The 15903-nt window shown below is 37.4% G+C and overlaps 2 protein-coding genes across 5 annotated transcripts in view; both read right to left on the bottom strand.

The window, feature by feature from the left end:
* Positions 1-1054: 1054 nt before the first annotated feature.
* On the bottom strand, positions 1055-12425 carry LOC131777787 (receptor-type tyrosine-protein phosphatase F-like). Its single transcript, XM_066159703.1, has 9 exons — positions 12284-12425; positions 10565-10885; positions 9886-10200; positions 8419-8715; positions 5668-5964; positions 3837-4133; positions 3111-3419; positions 2391-2690; positions 1055-1715 (listed from the first exon to the last, which is right to left on the bottom strand). Exons 1-9 carry the CDS (start codon positions 12402-12404, stop codon positions 1333-1335), a joined length of 2640 nt encoding a protein of 879 aa, XP_066015800.1. The 5' UTR covers positions 12405-12425; the 3' UTR covers positions 1055-1332.
* Positions 12426-15102: 2677 nt separating this feature from the next.
* The window catches only part of LOC131777793 (hemicentin-1), a 56254-nt gene continuing 55453 nt past the window's right edge, over positions 15103-15903 (bottom strand). For all 4 annotated transcript variants that reach the window (XM_066159680.1, XM_066159681.1, XM_066159683.1 and 1 more), the window contains one exon: positions 15103-15738. The gene's annotated coding sequence lies outside the window, so the exon portion shown is untranslated. The remainder of the gene's footprint in view (positions 15739-15903) is intronic.

Below are 15903 nucleotides of genomic sequence, written 5' to 3'. Positions count from 1 at the left end.
TGCATAAGGTTTATTTACAACCACTTATGACCATTTACGACCATGAAAAAACAGGACAGAAGTGGAAGGGACAATCTCAATAGGAAGTCTGGGTGTCCGGTAATCAACCAAAGACAATAACTCAAATAGGTGAATAAATTCATTAAAAAAGCAATGTCACGTACTTACAGTGGCGTTTACTCAGATTTCCCTAAAAATTTAGAGGTTCAGGAACCGTGACTTGAAAATTACTCACTAAACCTTTCCGGTTCTTCTCTTCAAGTGTACATGTCCTTCTTTTTCTGCTGTGGCCAACTGGCGGATCACTAAGTACTGTAAACTAATCAGCTCATTTGAAGACAACTTCCAGACAGTTATGTTTCTTTTCACATTCTTAAAGCATGTTCAGTGTCATGATTTCATTACTATTCACTCAAGGAAATAAAAAGTACATCGTGGTATGGTTTCTGAGGTATAATCCGCCTAGAGAAATTTTCTGCAGCACTGAAATACATCACCCAACACTTTATATTATTTCTGGAAAGTGTGGCTACCTAAAGTCAACAGAAAATTAGTCAAAACCAAGTGATACACACAGTGTGGTGTTAAAAAATAGGAAGACATTAGAACATTGCAAAGCAAGATTATAAACAATAACAACCGGCAAACGTTCTTGATCCTGATTAATTAAAAACGGGTCTAGTTGAAATTAAAGAGTCCTTGAATACGCACTTAGAGGTGTCCTCATCTTCAAACTAACTTGGAATCTTAAAGCGAGAATCATCATATGTCTAAAGTGCGCACTTTAAGCAGCCTTAAAATACGCTCTTTTAATTGTCTTAGGGTGAGCATCTCAAAGAGCATTGAGGAGTGCACTATCTAAAGCCTAACAGAGCGCACTTGAAAGCGTCTTTAAGTGCGCTCTTTAAGGAACCTGAACGTCCTCGAACCTGATTTAAGGTTCATTATACTTAAAAGAAACCTTCACTTTGTGATACGAGGAGTCTTTTAAGAGTGTCGAAGTTTGCACTCTAAAATGTCGTTAAAGTACGCACTATATATTTTTTTTCTATAAAGCACGCTATAAGTTGTCATATAGTGGGCATTTTAGAAAGTTTTTCATCCAAACTTGTCTGAGAGCATTTCACTCAAATGAGTCTTGAAGTGCGCACTCTTCGGAATCTTGGGAAGAGTGGACTTCAAATGGTCTTGAAGTGGCACTTAAGAAGGTATTAGAGTGAGCACTTTTATAGGTGTAAAAGTACACTCTCTAATTTATTTTGATAGCTTAAGACTCGTGCGAAAAGTAGCACCAGCGTAGACATATATAAAAGTCTTCCATTAAGTTAAATTTCAAACGAGACGAGTCAATATGCGTTGTTGCTGATAATACATACAAATGCTATGAAAGAATGATTTGGGCAACTTACATACACCTTCAGTTGCAGAGGATTTGGACACACTCAGGGGACCTTCCCCTTTCGCAGTTGAAAGCGAAACTTGGAATGAATACTCAGTAGATTCCTTAAGACCAGACACAACTTCTTGATAAGTGATGGGATCCTTAACAGGTGTTACAACCTTAGTATCCACCTTCCCATCGGAGTATGCGTAGTAAATGGTGTATCTGGTTGGAATTCCGTGTGTTGATTCTTCAGGAACTGCCAACCATTTAACTTTTATGCTAGTGCTGTTCAGTGTTTGTACAGACACTAATGTAGGAGCCGTAGAAGGCACTGTAAAAAAAAGACAGGACATTTACTTATTATCATTTTTTTTCTCGCATCTGTTATGAGTTACAACTGGAAAAGCTTTAAGGCTAATGAGAGATAAATTGATTCCTTAACAGGAGAAAGGGGGACTTTTATTAACACTGGCTACATAGCGAAAGCAGAACTTGGGAAGCAGATCGATCTTCGCATAGTTGCTGCACTTCGTTACTGTTTCGCATCACTGAAAATTGGGGATTACTTTTCATACTGATCATAGAAGGAGGAAGTTGAGGAATTTACTTCCCCTCCTCAAAATCTATTTTAATAATCTCAGCTGGGTTTGAATAAACCACGAAGCAAAAGTCAAATTCCACATATCCTTCAGACTTCGTACCGACTGTGAAACACCTCACAAATGATAACTAAACCATGATTGTCATTTGAGGTCATGACACCTCACAATGTTTAGAGCATGGAGCTCTTTTGGCATACTTCTACCAGACACTTCCACCAACGGTTATGGCAGAAAATCAAGTAAACACACTTAACCGTATTTCCTGTCCCCAAATGACAATTTGTATGGTAACTATACTAAAGGCAAATCCGCACATAAAATTATGTCATAAATCAGAATCTTCTCCTCTTTTTTTCCAGAGTTTTAGCCGCTGAGCTATTTATCGAAAGTCTTCTTTTACTTACCATCCTGGTCTGTGCGGACCTTGATAGGATCACTTGCTGGTCCGCTCCCTACATGTGTAGCAGCTGAGACCTTGATGTCGTAAAATGTGTACATATTAAGTCCCTTTAGCTCAATAAACCTTCTAGACATTGGTGTAACTGGTACTGACTCATAACTAATATCTGTCATCTTTTTGTTCAATATAGTATAGTATTCGATATCACCGTGTTTTTTGTCTTCCGGCACCTCATTCCATGTGACTCTAATGCTGGTCGAGCTGGTGTTATAACCTATTACATTCTGAGGTGGTGCACTGGGCCCTATGTAAAGACAGAGAAATATGGAAGTGGCGATAGATGTTCAACACTATCTCCGACATACGAACAAAAATTTAAGGTTATTTCTGTCAATATACCGTACGATGGTCAAAAATTAAACTCTTTGACTCGAATTTTGTCTCTGTGACTACTCGGAGGTAAATCCCCCTTGCTATCATATTGACTTGTGTCATATTCAACAATTTATTTTAATCAAGTGAAATGCTTGAAATAGTACGCCTCAATTGTACATCTCCCGCTGGATTTAACCAGTATCTTAATGTATCCATACGAAAACCGTTCTACTCGGAAGCGGACCCAACCCGATCCTTATGATGTTGTCGCATCTTACAATTGGTAAGAGAAATCAATATCGCGTGAGTTAATTTTCAAAGGTTACGTAATTGAAAAATACGGACTTACTGTCTTCTTTTGTTCTGAACGTCTTTGGGCTGCTGTAAATCCCGTCGCCCTTGATTGTGGAGGCCAACACACTGATGTTGTAATACATGTCCTTTGTTAGGACGGTCAGGTTGACCTGCCTTGTAGGGGCCTTTACTATAATCGTATAAATAGGCCCAGCAGATCCAGCTTCTGGTATCGCCTGATAGCTGACGTTGTAACGAATAATGATACCATTCTGTTCATCAGGCAAAACTTCATCCCACATGACAAGAATGCTTGTTGAAGTCGCATTAATTGAACGTAAGTTAAGAGGGGCAGCACTGGGTTCTGTGAATCGATGGCATGAAAATCGTTATTTCATATCTTCACCATGTTGGCGGCGTTACGGTAAGATAATGAAAGGCCATTTGCTGAGTCTTGGAGTTAAATTCGTAAAGGAAATTCTCGGATGCTTTGAAAGAGATATTTTACTTTAAAAAACATCAGAAGATAAGAAAAAACCGGAGAGAAAAACAAAGATAATAACAGATGGCGAGGATTAACACGGATTAGAACTGACAAAATCTGAAAAAAAATTTTGTGGATGCTAAAAAAAATAACGTTCGTCCTAGTCAAAGGTGGGTCTTAGCCCGAGAGAGACAGCTAAGAAATTAAATTACAATACCTTCCAGCTATAAATGGAGGGTAAACACAAACAGCAGTCTTAAACGTGGACGGGAGAGGTTGTCCAGGAACAGTACTTACCATCTTGGTCTGTACTAACAAGGATAGGGCTACTTTGTGGTCCATCTCCTTTCGAAGTCGACGCGAGCACTGTGATGTCGTAATCGACGTACTCTCTAAGACCTGTTAATTCCTTTTGACGATCATAGGGGCCAGCTATAGCACTCCCATTGTGACCCTCTGTTAGTGACCGATAAGTAATGGTGTAATTCGTGATGATACCATTTTGATCAAAAGCTGGAACATCATCCCACTCTACTAAGATGCTGGTTGAGCTGGTGTTATGTCCTCTCACATATAAAGGAGCAGCAGCAGGTTCTAAAAGGAAAGTTCAAGAAACAGGCCTTAAATTATTTCAGAGGTAATTTTTAAAACAAAGGACTTGTGGTAAAACCATTACAGGACTCGGATAAGAGTGTACTCCTGACTGTTAATTGGTCAATTAATAATGGTAACTGAAGTGAGCTAAATGCAATTTGGTGTCAATCGTACCCGTGATTTCAAAATTGAACGTACTGAAAACGATGATTTCGGAATAAAATTGAACACCAAGATGCATTACCGCTTTACTAGTTTATAATAAGTCCAAACCTCTCCCTGCCATCATTCAACGACTGTAGGAAATAATATTTGTCCGTATTTTTCTCCACACAATGGCTTCGGCTTTGTGATTAATTTTATTGCAGTTTGACCATTTCACCATTTGAAAGCGAGATGGTTTATTTAAGGAAGAGAGAGAGGTAAAAAATATTAAATGAGAATCTTTTTTTTTAATTTGAACGTAACAGGACTTTAATTTTTTTAATTTCGACTGAGATAAAGAGCTTTCAAAAGACATGGAATTTCCCCAAGCCATTAGTGACAGTTAAATTTCTTTGAGGTTCAATTTTTTAAACCACACTTCGAATTATCACCATCTTTAAAAGCAATCAGCTGGAGGGTGAACGTAAACATTAGTCTAAACCCTTAAACCTCTAAGAGTGACTAGCATCTAATTTCTCCTTACAGTTTCACCCCTGAATCAAACAATTAAGTCACAAGAATAGAGGAAACGATCGCCAGTTAAAGAAGCTGTCGATTGTTCAACAAGTTCTCCTTGTCAGCACCTTTGCATATGTAAAGGGAACAGTATGGAGAATATGCATACTGATTTTGGATGTAAACCAATACGAGTCCAAATTGAAATTTTAAGAATGATTTCTGGACTAAATTGAACACCAAGATCAATTACCACTTTATTAAATCCCTTTTGAGATCATAAAATCAACCACTCAAACACAAGTTTTTTTATAAGTGCAAACCTCTCCCTGCCATTATTCAACAACCGTAGGAAATAACATTTGTCTTTGTTTTTTTCCACGCAATGGATTCTTTGTCATTCATTTTACTGCAGTTTAATCATTTCACCATTTGAGAGCGAGATGGTTTATTTAAGGGAGAGAGGAAAAGAGAGAATCTTTCCTTTATTTTGAGTGTGAACTTAAAAGAATTTATATTTTGCTACCTTAGACTGAGGTAAAGAGTTTCCAAAAGACGCAGAATTTCTCCGGGTCATTAGTGACGGTTAGTTTCATCTTTAAAAGCAATCAGCTGAAGGGTGAACGTAAATATCAGGCTAGACATTTAACCCCGAAGAGTGACTATCATCTAATTTTCCTTACAATTTCACCCCTGAATCAAACAATAAAGTCACAACAATAAAGAAAACGATCTCCAGTTAAAGAGGCTGTTGATTGGTCTCCTTGTCAGCACCTTTGCATATGTAAAGGGAACAGTATGGAGAATATGCATACTGATGTTGGATGTAAACCATTTATCACAGACAAGAGATTTGGAAAATAACAGTACTTACTATCCTCGTCTGTACTAACAAAAATAGGGCTACTTTGTGGTCCATCTCCTTTCGAAGTCGACGCAAGTACGGTGATTTCGTAATCGACGTACTCTCTAAGATTTGTTAATTCCTTTTGACGGTCATTGGGGCCAGCTATAGCACTCCCATTGTTACCCTCTGTTAGTGACTGGTAAGTAATGGTGTAACTCGTGATGATGCCATTCTGATCAAAAGCTGGAACATCACCATACACTACTAAGATGCTGGTTGAGCTGGTGTTATGTCCTGTCACATTTAAAGGAGCAGCAGAAGGTTCTGAAAGGAAAGTTCAGGAAACGGGCCTCAAATAAATTCCGAGGTAATTTTTGAAACAAATGACTCGTAGTAAAACCATTACAGGACTCGGAGAAGAGTGCACTCCTGACTGTTAATTGGTCAATTAATAATGGTAACTGAAGTGAGCTGAATGCAACTTGGACTCAATTATACCTGTGATTCAAAAATTGAACGTTCTCAAAACGATGATTTCGGAACGAAATTGAATACCAAGATCAATTACCACTTTATAAGTTTTTAATAAGTGCAAACCTCTCCCTGCCATTATTCAACAACTGTAGGAAATAATATTTGTCCATTTTTCTCCACGCAATGGCTTCTTTGTTATTCATTTTATTACTGTAGTTTGACCATTTGAAAGCGAGATGGTTTATTTAAGAGAGAGAGGGGGAGAAACACTTTTAATGAGAATTCCTTTTTTTTTTTTTTTTTATTGAGCGTGAACTTAACAGGATTTTCATTTTGTTAATTTAGACTTAGGTAAAGAGCCATCAAAAGACCCGGAATTTCTCTGGGTCATCAGTCACGCTTAGAATTTCCTTTGAGGTGCAGTTTTATAGAGCACACATTAAATTATTTTCATTTTTAAAAGCAAACAGCCGGAGGTTGAACGTGATCATCATTCTAAACTCTTTAACCCATATGAGTGACTAGCATCTGATTTTTCCTTACAGTTTCACCCCTGAATCAAACAATGAAGTCACAAGAATAAAGAAAACGATCTCCAGCCAGAGAGGCTCTTGATTTTGCAACAACTTCTCCTTGTCAACACCTTTGTATACGTATGGGGAACAGTAAGGATAATATGCATGCTGATGTTGGGTGTAAAACATTTCGCCATGTAAGGTAATCCAGGACAATATTAGATTTTGGATTCCATGCTGTGGATTCCGGATTCTAGGCGCTGGATTATGGATTCTACCTATGCAGATTCCGGATTCCAAAACACAAAAGATTCCAGATTTTAGTTTCTCGTTTGCTTCTAATTTTTTGCATTTCGTTTTCTAAGAATGACTTCAATGGTGGATATCGTTATTGAAGGACATGCTATGAGAATGCATGTTTGTCTATTCATATATCCATAACAATATTTGATAATTAAAATAAATATATTACAGCAAATTAAGGGATAAATTTTTCTTCTAGGAATATCTATTGAGACTGTCCGTCTCTTAAGTCCAATGTTTATTCATTCTTTTTAGCAACTCTGAAGAGGTCCACCATATTTCTTTCATTCAGGTTCCTCGAAGTTCTTCAAGTAATTTAGAGGTATCAAAAGAACTAATAGATCAAATCATTGCTTATCGTTTTTAATTTATAAATTAATTGTTTTAGCACAGAATAACATGGTTCCGGCTAGAAAAAGGTGGCCAATTTTTATAATTCAAAATTGACTTTATGGAGAACTGTCAACAAAACAGCTCGAAAATATTTCCCTATCATCTATATTACTTTTTTAACTTCCCTTTTAATCAAAAACCAGAGTATTGACGAGAAATTTAAACTGAGATATAATTTTAATAACACCCTGTGTATGTCGTAAATAAATAGCAGACTATGACTAAGAAAAGCTTGTTTTCCTATATGTAATTGGCGATGATGTTCGTCATTATGAGTTTGCGCATAAAAAGGTGTTCAACCAACTCAACTTTACTAAAATCTTTGCCAAATCGCAAAAGATCTGCATTTACACGGTAATTTTTCAAGAATAACAGATTCTCTTTTCTATACTTCCTTTTTCCTTTCTTTATAAGGCCAGCCAAGTCAAGTCACATTCTCCAGAGAAATGATTCTAAAGGTTTTTAACGTGTGGTCCGTCGCTATGTTGGAATCCAAGTAAATCCTGTGGGATTTGGACGCTGTTGTTATGTAGACAATCTCTTTAGTCCCTCTAAATTTACATACCCATCGACAACGTGAATGAACTGCACTGTACAGCGGTTGCAGACTGAGCAGGCTGTGCACCTTTTTGTTGTTGTTTTTTTAACTGTGATTTACACATGATTCAGGTGTGTACACCTTTTTCTTCTTTTGGTAACGTATGAACTGTTTCCAAGTTTTGGACACCACATGACAAAATATTACGAGGCAAAACAAAATCGCGAAATTTTCCGGCGAACAAAGCGCGGTCTGCATGGTTTGCACGGTTTGCGTGGTCTGCATGGTCTGCAAGTCTGCATTTTAGCGTGACCGTGGTTGCATGGATGCGTGCGCGTAAAAGCCATTTATGCGATTTGAAATGGATTTTCAGCGAATGGATTCTGGATTCATTTTTTAGCGAGATTCTGGATTCCAAAAGCTGGATTCTGGATTCCAATTCCCAGTATTCCGGATTCCACAAGCAAAAATTTCCTGGATTCAGGAATCCGGATTACCTTACATAAGGCGAAACATTTATCATAGACAAGCGATTTGGAAAATAACAGTACTTACTATCCTCGTCTGTACTAACAAGAATAGGGCTACTTTGTGGTCCATCTCCTTTCGAAGTCGACGCAAGTACTGTGATTTCGTAATCGACGTACTCTCTAAGATTTGTTAATTCCTTTTGACGGTCATTGGGGCCAGCTATAGCACTCCCATTGTGACCCTCTGTTAGTGACCGGTAAGTAATGGTGTAATTTGTGATGATACCATTCTGATCAAAAGCTGGAACATCACCATACACTACTAAGATGCTGGTTGAGCTGGTGTTATGTCCTGTCACATTTAAAGGAGCAGCAGAAGGTTCTGAAAGGAAAGTTCAAGGAGCGAAATTAAATTATTTCAGGTGTAATTTTTAAAAGAAATAAAGAATGTACCCCTGACCATTGATTTTTCAATTAACAATGGTAATTGAAGCGAATGGAATGCAATTCGGTCTGAGTCATATGCGTGATTTCAAAATTGAACTTGTGCGCAGCATAAGTTCGATTTGAAATCAAACGGATGGTTCCGGAAAGAAATTGCACGACACCAGGGTCGATTACCACTCTATAACATTCCTTTGATATCATTTAATATATTCGCCAAATACAAGTTTTTATTACGTGCAAACATTTCACTGTCTTTATCTAAACAAAGGCATGCCACGCATGGAAAAGTTTTTTTTCTTGGGATGGATAAGTTAAAATGGCACAATTTGAATAACTGATTTTTTTTCATTTTTGTAAAATAAATTAAAGTTTCCAAAAACACCTTCGAAAGAGAGAAAAAAGCACCCTTCCGATCCAAATGAAATAAACTCAGACACTAGTATTCTGTGGTCTGTTGTCACTGATGTCTGTACAATTATAAGCAGAAATGAACTAGATTTGGTGTCACGCTTTCTGTAGTCTCTTTCGCAGCCCTTGTTTGGTCTCGTCACGCGACGCGCTTTTACCCGCGTAGCGTGACGAGATCAAGCAATGGTTGCAAATAAGACTTCGCTCTCTTGCGAGTAGGTCCACATAATTTGGGGCTTCGGTACGAGCGTTTTTTTGATGCGGAAAGCAAACTCTATTTTATCTCCAGGAGACCTTAGCCAAAGTTATTTCGCGTTCTACGTTTTTCGAATAGGTGGGAATACATTGAACGAAGAAGAAATAATCATCTCTCAAAGGCTTTCACGTGGGCATTACAACGTTGGGGGAGGTGGGAGAGCTGTCTTTTATCTGGACTTTGCCCCCTGCTTGTGGAATACGTGACAAAATACAGATGTATATAAGGAAATGACACGTGATTGGGTGAAGTCGATTAAGGCGAATTTGATTGGTAGAAAACGTCAAAGCATGTGCGAAGTGCTTGGAAAATTTATTAACAATAGTATTGGTTCAAGTGAATTTTTTTTATTGGGGCAGGAATATTTCGTGAAATTTAGACTGTTTACTGGAAATGTCATTTTATGGGAAAGCCTAAAGTGTCTACTAGAGTGTAACTTACTGTCCTGTTGTGTTTGAACAATTTTGACTTTACTCAGTGGTCCTTCTCCGACAACAGTGAATGCTAACACCCTGACGCTGTAGTTGGTAAACTTGACGAGATCGCCCAAAGTTATGTCTTGCTCTTTTTCTTGATGCTTATTGCTGATGTTGATGAACCTTATAGCGTTTTTCCCATCCGGTAACGCTTGATAAATTACTTTGTATCCTTTGATGATTCCATTACGATTGTCCTTACCGACCGCTGCCCAGCTTACAGAGACACTTGTGGAATTTTTGGAGCTAGCTTGAACACTTTGTGGCGAGCTACTGGGTTCTAAAGGCAACACCATAATGCAATGTTGTCATGCAATCTTCGATGTTGAAAAATGTTACCTAACTACACGGCCGTTTAAAGGTATATCAAAGGTTTATCACAGGTATATCAGAACAAAGCGACTGAGAAGGAGAGGCAAGAGTGTTTAAAACAATATTCCAGTGGGTGATGTTCATTTCCAGTAACATTCACAAAATATCGCATGGAAGTGATTACTTCTGGACAAAATTTAATTTCCAGCCAAAAGAATAAAAATAAGTCCCCTAAAACAACGATCGAGATACACCCCCTTTACTGACAGTTTGAGCTTTTCATTATTTAGTCTGTGTCATTACCAATAGGGAAACAATGAACCTGAAAGTACCTTCTTCATCTGTAGTAACATTCACAACAGAACTGCTTTTGCTGCTGCCAACTGCATTTGTTGCAAACACTCTGATAAAGTACTTTGTAAAAGGAAAAAGCCCTGTGAGAGAAGCACTTGTGGAGGAGTTGGACAGTACACAGGAACCATTTGAGAGCGTTCCTTGACAACCAACATCGCTAAAGTTCTCCTTATCTATTCTTATCTCCACTGTGTAGTTCTGAATGGTACTGTTTCTTTTAAAACCAGCCATCCAGGATATATCTACCGTCTTTGAGCCTTTTGTGACCAATTTGACATCCGCTGGGGCTTCAGGTACCACTGGGAAAGGAAATACCACATAAGTAAATATTGAAACATACATGTACCAGATTCGTACAACTTCGGTTGAAAGTTCATCTTTCTTCACCAAAAGACGTAGAACAGATACATGAAGAGTTTTAAAATGTCCTACAGTAATGAAACGCCGCACTAACGAAGGTTTATCCTCCTTAATTATTTGACTAGAGACTCTTTCCCTTGGAAGTGCAGTCATCTGGATGGAGAGGGGCACAAGTCTTATTTAGAGCCCCAAGCCATTTCTGGAAACCATCCCTTCTCATTTAGAGTCCAAATTTGACAATAACAGTGCTATTGTGTGATGTGCCTGTTTCAGATACCATGGCAAGTGAGAAAAGCAAAGGTGGCCAATTGGTGACAAGTGGGTGGGGGACCTGAAGAGAAAGCTTCAGTTCTATATTACTTGGTGTTTAACATCTGGTACAAGGAGAAAAAAGATGTCGAAACATATCCACTGAACATAATTGGTGAGGTGAAAAAACTTAAAATTTCTGATTTGTACAGACTACGGACCATGTTTTGATAGCCATAACCTACCGACTAATGATGTATATTGCCAAGTAAATGACAGTGACAGACACTCAAGCTATCAGTAAACCGAGTGATCGTTCCTCAATCTTTCAGTTGAAATTATGCAGTGCTGCTATACAATCTATAGTTGGCGCTTTGGGAAGAAAGACAGAATGACTAGAGGTGATGATTTGCTCAACCTGACAGTGGAACTGTAAAGAAGAAACAGTTCCAATTTGCGTTGCGTGTTCCGAAGTCGTTTATAAACAAACCAGCCGCTAGATGTCATTGTTTTAAAACACTAACGCTCGATGTAAACTGATATTTTCAAAATACAGACACCAGTCACGTACCATCGCGGAAAATTCACCTTGTAAAACATGCATAACCCAAATCAATAAGAAGTATATAAATATTTTAAAGATATATTTTAGGAAATTATTATTATTGCGACTCATGAGTAGTGTTTAACTAGCACCTGTGCGTAAATTAAGCTTGTATGTTTGAAAGCTTGCGTAATTCTTTTTGTATCTCCGTTACACAAACGAAGTTTACTTTTGGTCAAAAATTAAATGCAACGAATTCGACTAAACTTTGCGGAGGCCAATTTATGTTGAAGCCATAGAGTACAATATCGAAATATTGTGCTTAAGCAAACTGACTGAAGCTTCGCATTTCAACAAATTTAACTTAGCTCACACTCAACAGAACTCAATCCCATTACATTAGTATTTAACGTGAAAAAAAAAAAAATAAATGTGCCGCCGGAGCAAACACCTTGTATACAGAATAGGTTGAGTCAACGTTGATGATTCCGCTTCCAAATCTTACAAATACTTTTGTCTTCGAAAGGTGAAAAATTACTTTTACCTTCTTGGGCTGATGAATAAGACACTAACAGCAGAATGACGAAGAACCAATGATAGAGACGTTCTCTGAACGCAAAAAATTCCTGCAAAAATACGTCCATAGTTAGGAAGAATAGTATCATCGAAGTCGCTGTTTAAAATATTTCGTCGCACCCTATGTTAAGAAGTGCAGAGGAATTTATGATAATAGTCTGATGTTTGCGCGGCAGAGGACTGGACATACTGGTAGACGTCATATGACGTAAGCAAAAAAAGTCATGTGTTTTTGAGTCGAGTTATGCAAAAAAAAGGTTGTAATGCTATGTGACCACATTGCGACAAATGAGTAATAGAGAAAAAGTCTGGTTAGAATTTTCATACATTCTTCATTTTTGTGTTGGTTGTCCAAGCTTGAAATTGTATTGTAAATGATTCCAAAAGTCTAATCTTAACGTTAATTCAATAAATTACATAAAGATAATTACATAATTATCACATAAAGATATTTCCTAGAGAGGATTTTTAATCCAGTTATTGAAATGTGCCTTTTTTGTCTAAGTCATGATAATTTTAACAGGGTCATTGTGTTTTTCAATTGTATCGTCTAAGGTTTTGTTAAGCAGATATCATGTTAAAAAACTTTACTTATTGGCTCGTTTGAAAGTTCGATTTTTTTTTCAATACTGCTAAATACGTACCATTTTTTATCGATTTCAGTTACTACCAATCATTGTCGCACAACTAGGAAAAGAGAAAGAGCCTGGGAAATCATCAGATGAGAAATATATTAAAGTCACCAGAAAGTATGAAGATAGATTGGCACTGAATTTTGAATTTTCTAACAACAACGAACAGAGAAAAAACCTCTCCTGTCTGAGGTGAGAAGTACTACGTGAGAAAAAGTCATATTGTGGCAAAAAGAAAGCACAGAGAAGATAAGTCACTGTAATTATAAATTTTTCCCAATAGAGCTGAATTACCAGTTATAATTAACAATAGATTTAAGTTTCATAAAATAGTTTAGCTAACTGCCTTTATCTATTTTGTTATATGCATTTTATTACCTACTTGTTGGATTGCATCAGCCTGTAATGAATACAACGATCGAAATGGAGATGCACAAAATGATTATAATGAGATAATTGAACGTCCTTAACATAAATTAAATAGATTTCATGCGATCGTGAGGTGTTTCCAAGGAGTAAAGAAATTTCGGCGATCTTTAAATTTAAAGGGATTAATTGCGGGGACTCAAGTGCGCTCCGCCCAAACCTCTTAATTGTCTTGGTAGTATTTCCACGAAATTGCCCCGATTACTGCAAAACTTTTCCAAGACTCTTCAGACAATTATACTTTCCCTCCCCTCCCTTCACTCGCCCTTTCATGCGATCGTGAGGTGTTTCCAAGGGATGAAGAAATTTTGGAGATCTTTAAATTTAAAAGGATTAATTGTGTGGACTAAAGTACGCTCCGCCCAAGCCTCTTAATTTTCTTGGTAGTATTTCCACGAAATTCCCCGGATTATTGCAAAACGTTTCCAAAACTATTCAAACAATTATACTTCCCCTCCCCTCCCTTCACTCGCTATTGTATTAAAAAAAAAAAAAGAAAAAACCGCCAGTCGAGTAATATAATGATATGCAATTTTTGGTGTCAAACTATTGGTAGAAAAAAGATGAAGGGAGTAATTTTCTTAAGAAACTATGGTGCTGCGTCAGTGGGAGAATATAACAGGGTAATAGGTATAATCAAATGAGTTGAAGACGTAAATTGGCCACCGTTAAGGGTTTCAAAGTGTTAGCCCTTCGTCAGAGTGAATGGCGAAGGTCTACACGTCAGCTCTACACTTCAGCTTTTAAACTCTTTACGGTGGCCAATTCACGTCGTTAACTCAGTTGCTAACACTAGTTATCCTTTTATTAGGAAGACCTAAAGGTTTGTTAGGAATGTTGGAGGTGGGTTATTCGGCTCTTCTGCTATTTTACTTGATTATCAATTCTTACATTTAATTTTAGTATTCTGGGCCATACTTTTTCTTTTCCGTTTAGACTTCACAAAGTATTTTAATGACAAGCTTGACGACGAGACAAAATACGTTGTTTTTCAACGTTCTCTTATTACATATAATACGAATCAAGAAGACGAAGTCAATCAAAAGCTTTTAGGACCATAAAAATTTGATCATGTTTAGGAAATCACATGATTTCGAGTGCGATTTGGAATAAATAAGCAGTAAATTTTTTCAAAAACTAACAAAATTGCACAAGCCCGTGGGGCGAGTGCAATTTGTGTTCTTTTAAAATATTCTCAAGTGCTTATTTATTTCAAACTGCAGGAGAAAAATATGTAATTATGTATTATTAATACGCATAAAAAAAATATGAGATAGCTCATCATAATTACGCGGAAGCAAAGCGCGCGCGTCAGGTGCAAAAATAATTTATTCAAACCTGTGCATTCGGTCAAAACAACCGCGTACGATCAAAACAGTAATATGCAATGATATTATCACATCTATAAGAAGCAAAAAAGTTCAAAGTCCGGCTAAACAGTTCAAGCAATTGTTCAGTCTGTGTCGGAATCACTTTCGATGGAGTGGAATCGTCGTTTGCGAGGTTTAACCATGTTTGTTTTAAATTTCGGCTTAGAATCGCTCGAGCAAAGTGTTAAGCGGGATCCTTGACAATTCCCTTCTCTAAACACCACTTTTTCCAAATCGATCACCAAGTTGACGAGTTGCAAAGAGTGAATAAAAATCCGTTCAAAGCACTTTCTATGCAGTAACTGGTTTATTAGGTATGTATGACGAGAATTAAAAACATATGCTTGAAATCAGTTTTATTTTCCCGATATCACAAGCTTACATACAGATCAGCAAAATTTTTAAAGATCTTATCTAAGTAAGCGAGCGTAATAAGAATAAAATCCAGTTTACAGTCTGGCAACGAGTAGACAAGGAGCCTAAACAAGCTTAAATATCACTTCACGTTCAGAGTAATTGAAAAATACGGGAGAATTCGCAAACAAAAAATTTTAAATCTTTACGCTTATCGTGGGTAGCCTCGGTCCATCATTCACCACGTGCTTATAATGGTTATCATGTCTGCGTGTGCTCAGGAAGCCGTAAAATCTCATCCTTTATTGTAAACGCCTTTTTAAGTGTCAAATATTTTTTCGAAATCGATAGTCATTGACCTCAAACTTTTTAGTACACACTCAAAGAAGTGTTTTACGTGCGGATCCCGAGATCAATTATCATACTGACTAATTAAAAAGAGTCAGTGGGATAAAAATTATCACTTAAGTACGAAATTAAATTCGGAGCGTTAGAGGTCAAGAGAGAAAGCAATTGCCACCCGAGTGATCAGTAGTTAAAGCAATCAGCGAGCTTCTCAGGTACCAAGTTGCACAACAAGCTATACGATAGGTGCAAGACTGCTCAGCACATGGACGCCACTTCTCGTGCCCCTGACGGCTCTGCAAAAGTTCAAAGTTACTCTCGTTTAATTCTCTCATTTGTTTTTGTGTTGGTTTGTATTTCATGTTTGGTATTTTGTGTTTTTTTGGGTGGTGTGTGTTTTTTGTTTGTTTCAATTTTATTTCTTTTTTACTCATTTAGCCATCTCATGTGTCCCCCCGTTC

This window comes from Pocillopora verrucosa, chromosome 12, assembly GCF_036669915.1.
Source record: "Pocillopora verrucosa isolate sample1 chromosome 12, ASM3666991v2, whole genome shotgun sequence".
NCBI lineage: Eukaryota > Metazoa > Cnidaria > Anthozoa > Scleractinia > Pocilloporidae > Pocillopora > Pocillopora verrucosa.
This window is presented reverse-complemented; position numbering and strand designations above follow the sequence as displayed.

Bases quoted from the DNA above. Each gene is read 5' to 3' on its own strand.
- LOC131777787 (XM_066159703.1), bottom strand. From the start codon at position 12,404: ATGATACTATTCTTCCTAACTATGGACGTATTTTTGCAGGAATTTTTT. The intron at 10,201-10,564 runs GTACTTTCAGGT...TGTTGCCTTTAG, and splicing joins TGTTACTACAGATGAAGAAG to AACCCAGTAGCTCGCCACAA. The intron at 5,965-8,418 runs GTAAGTACTGTT...CTTTCCTTTCAG, and splicing joins TGTTAGTACAGACGAGGATA to AACCTTCTGCTGCTCCTTTA.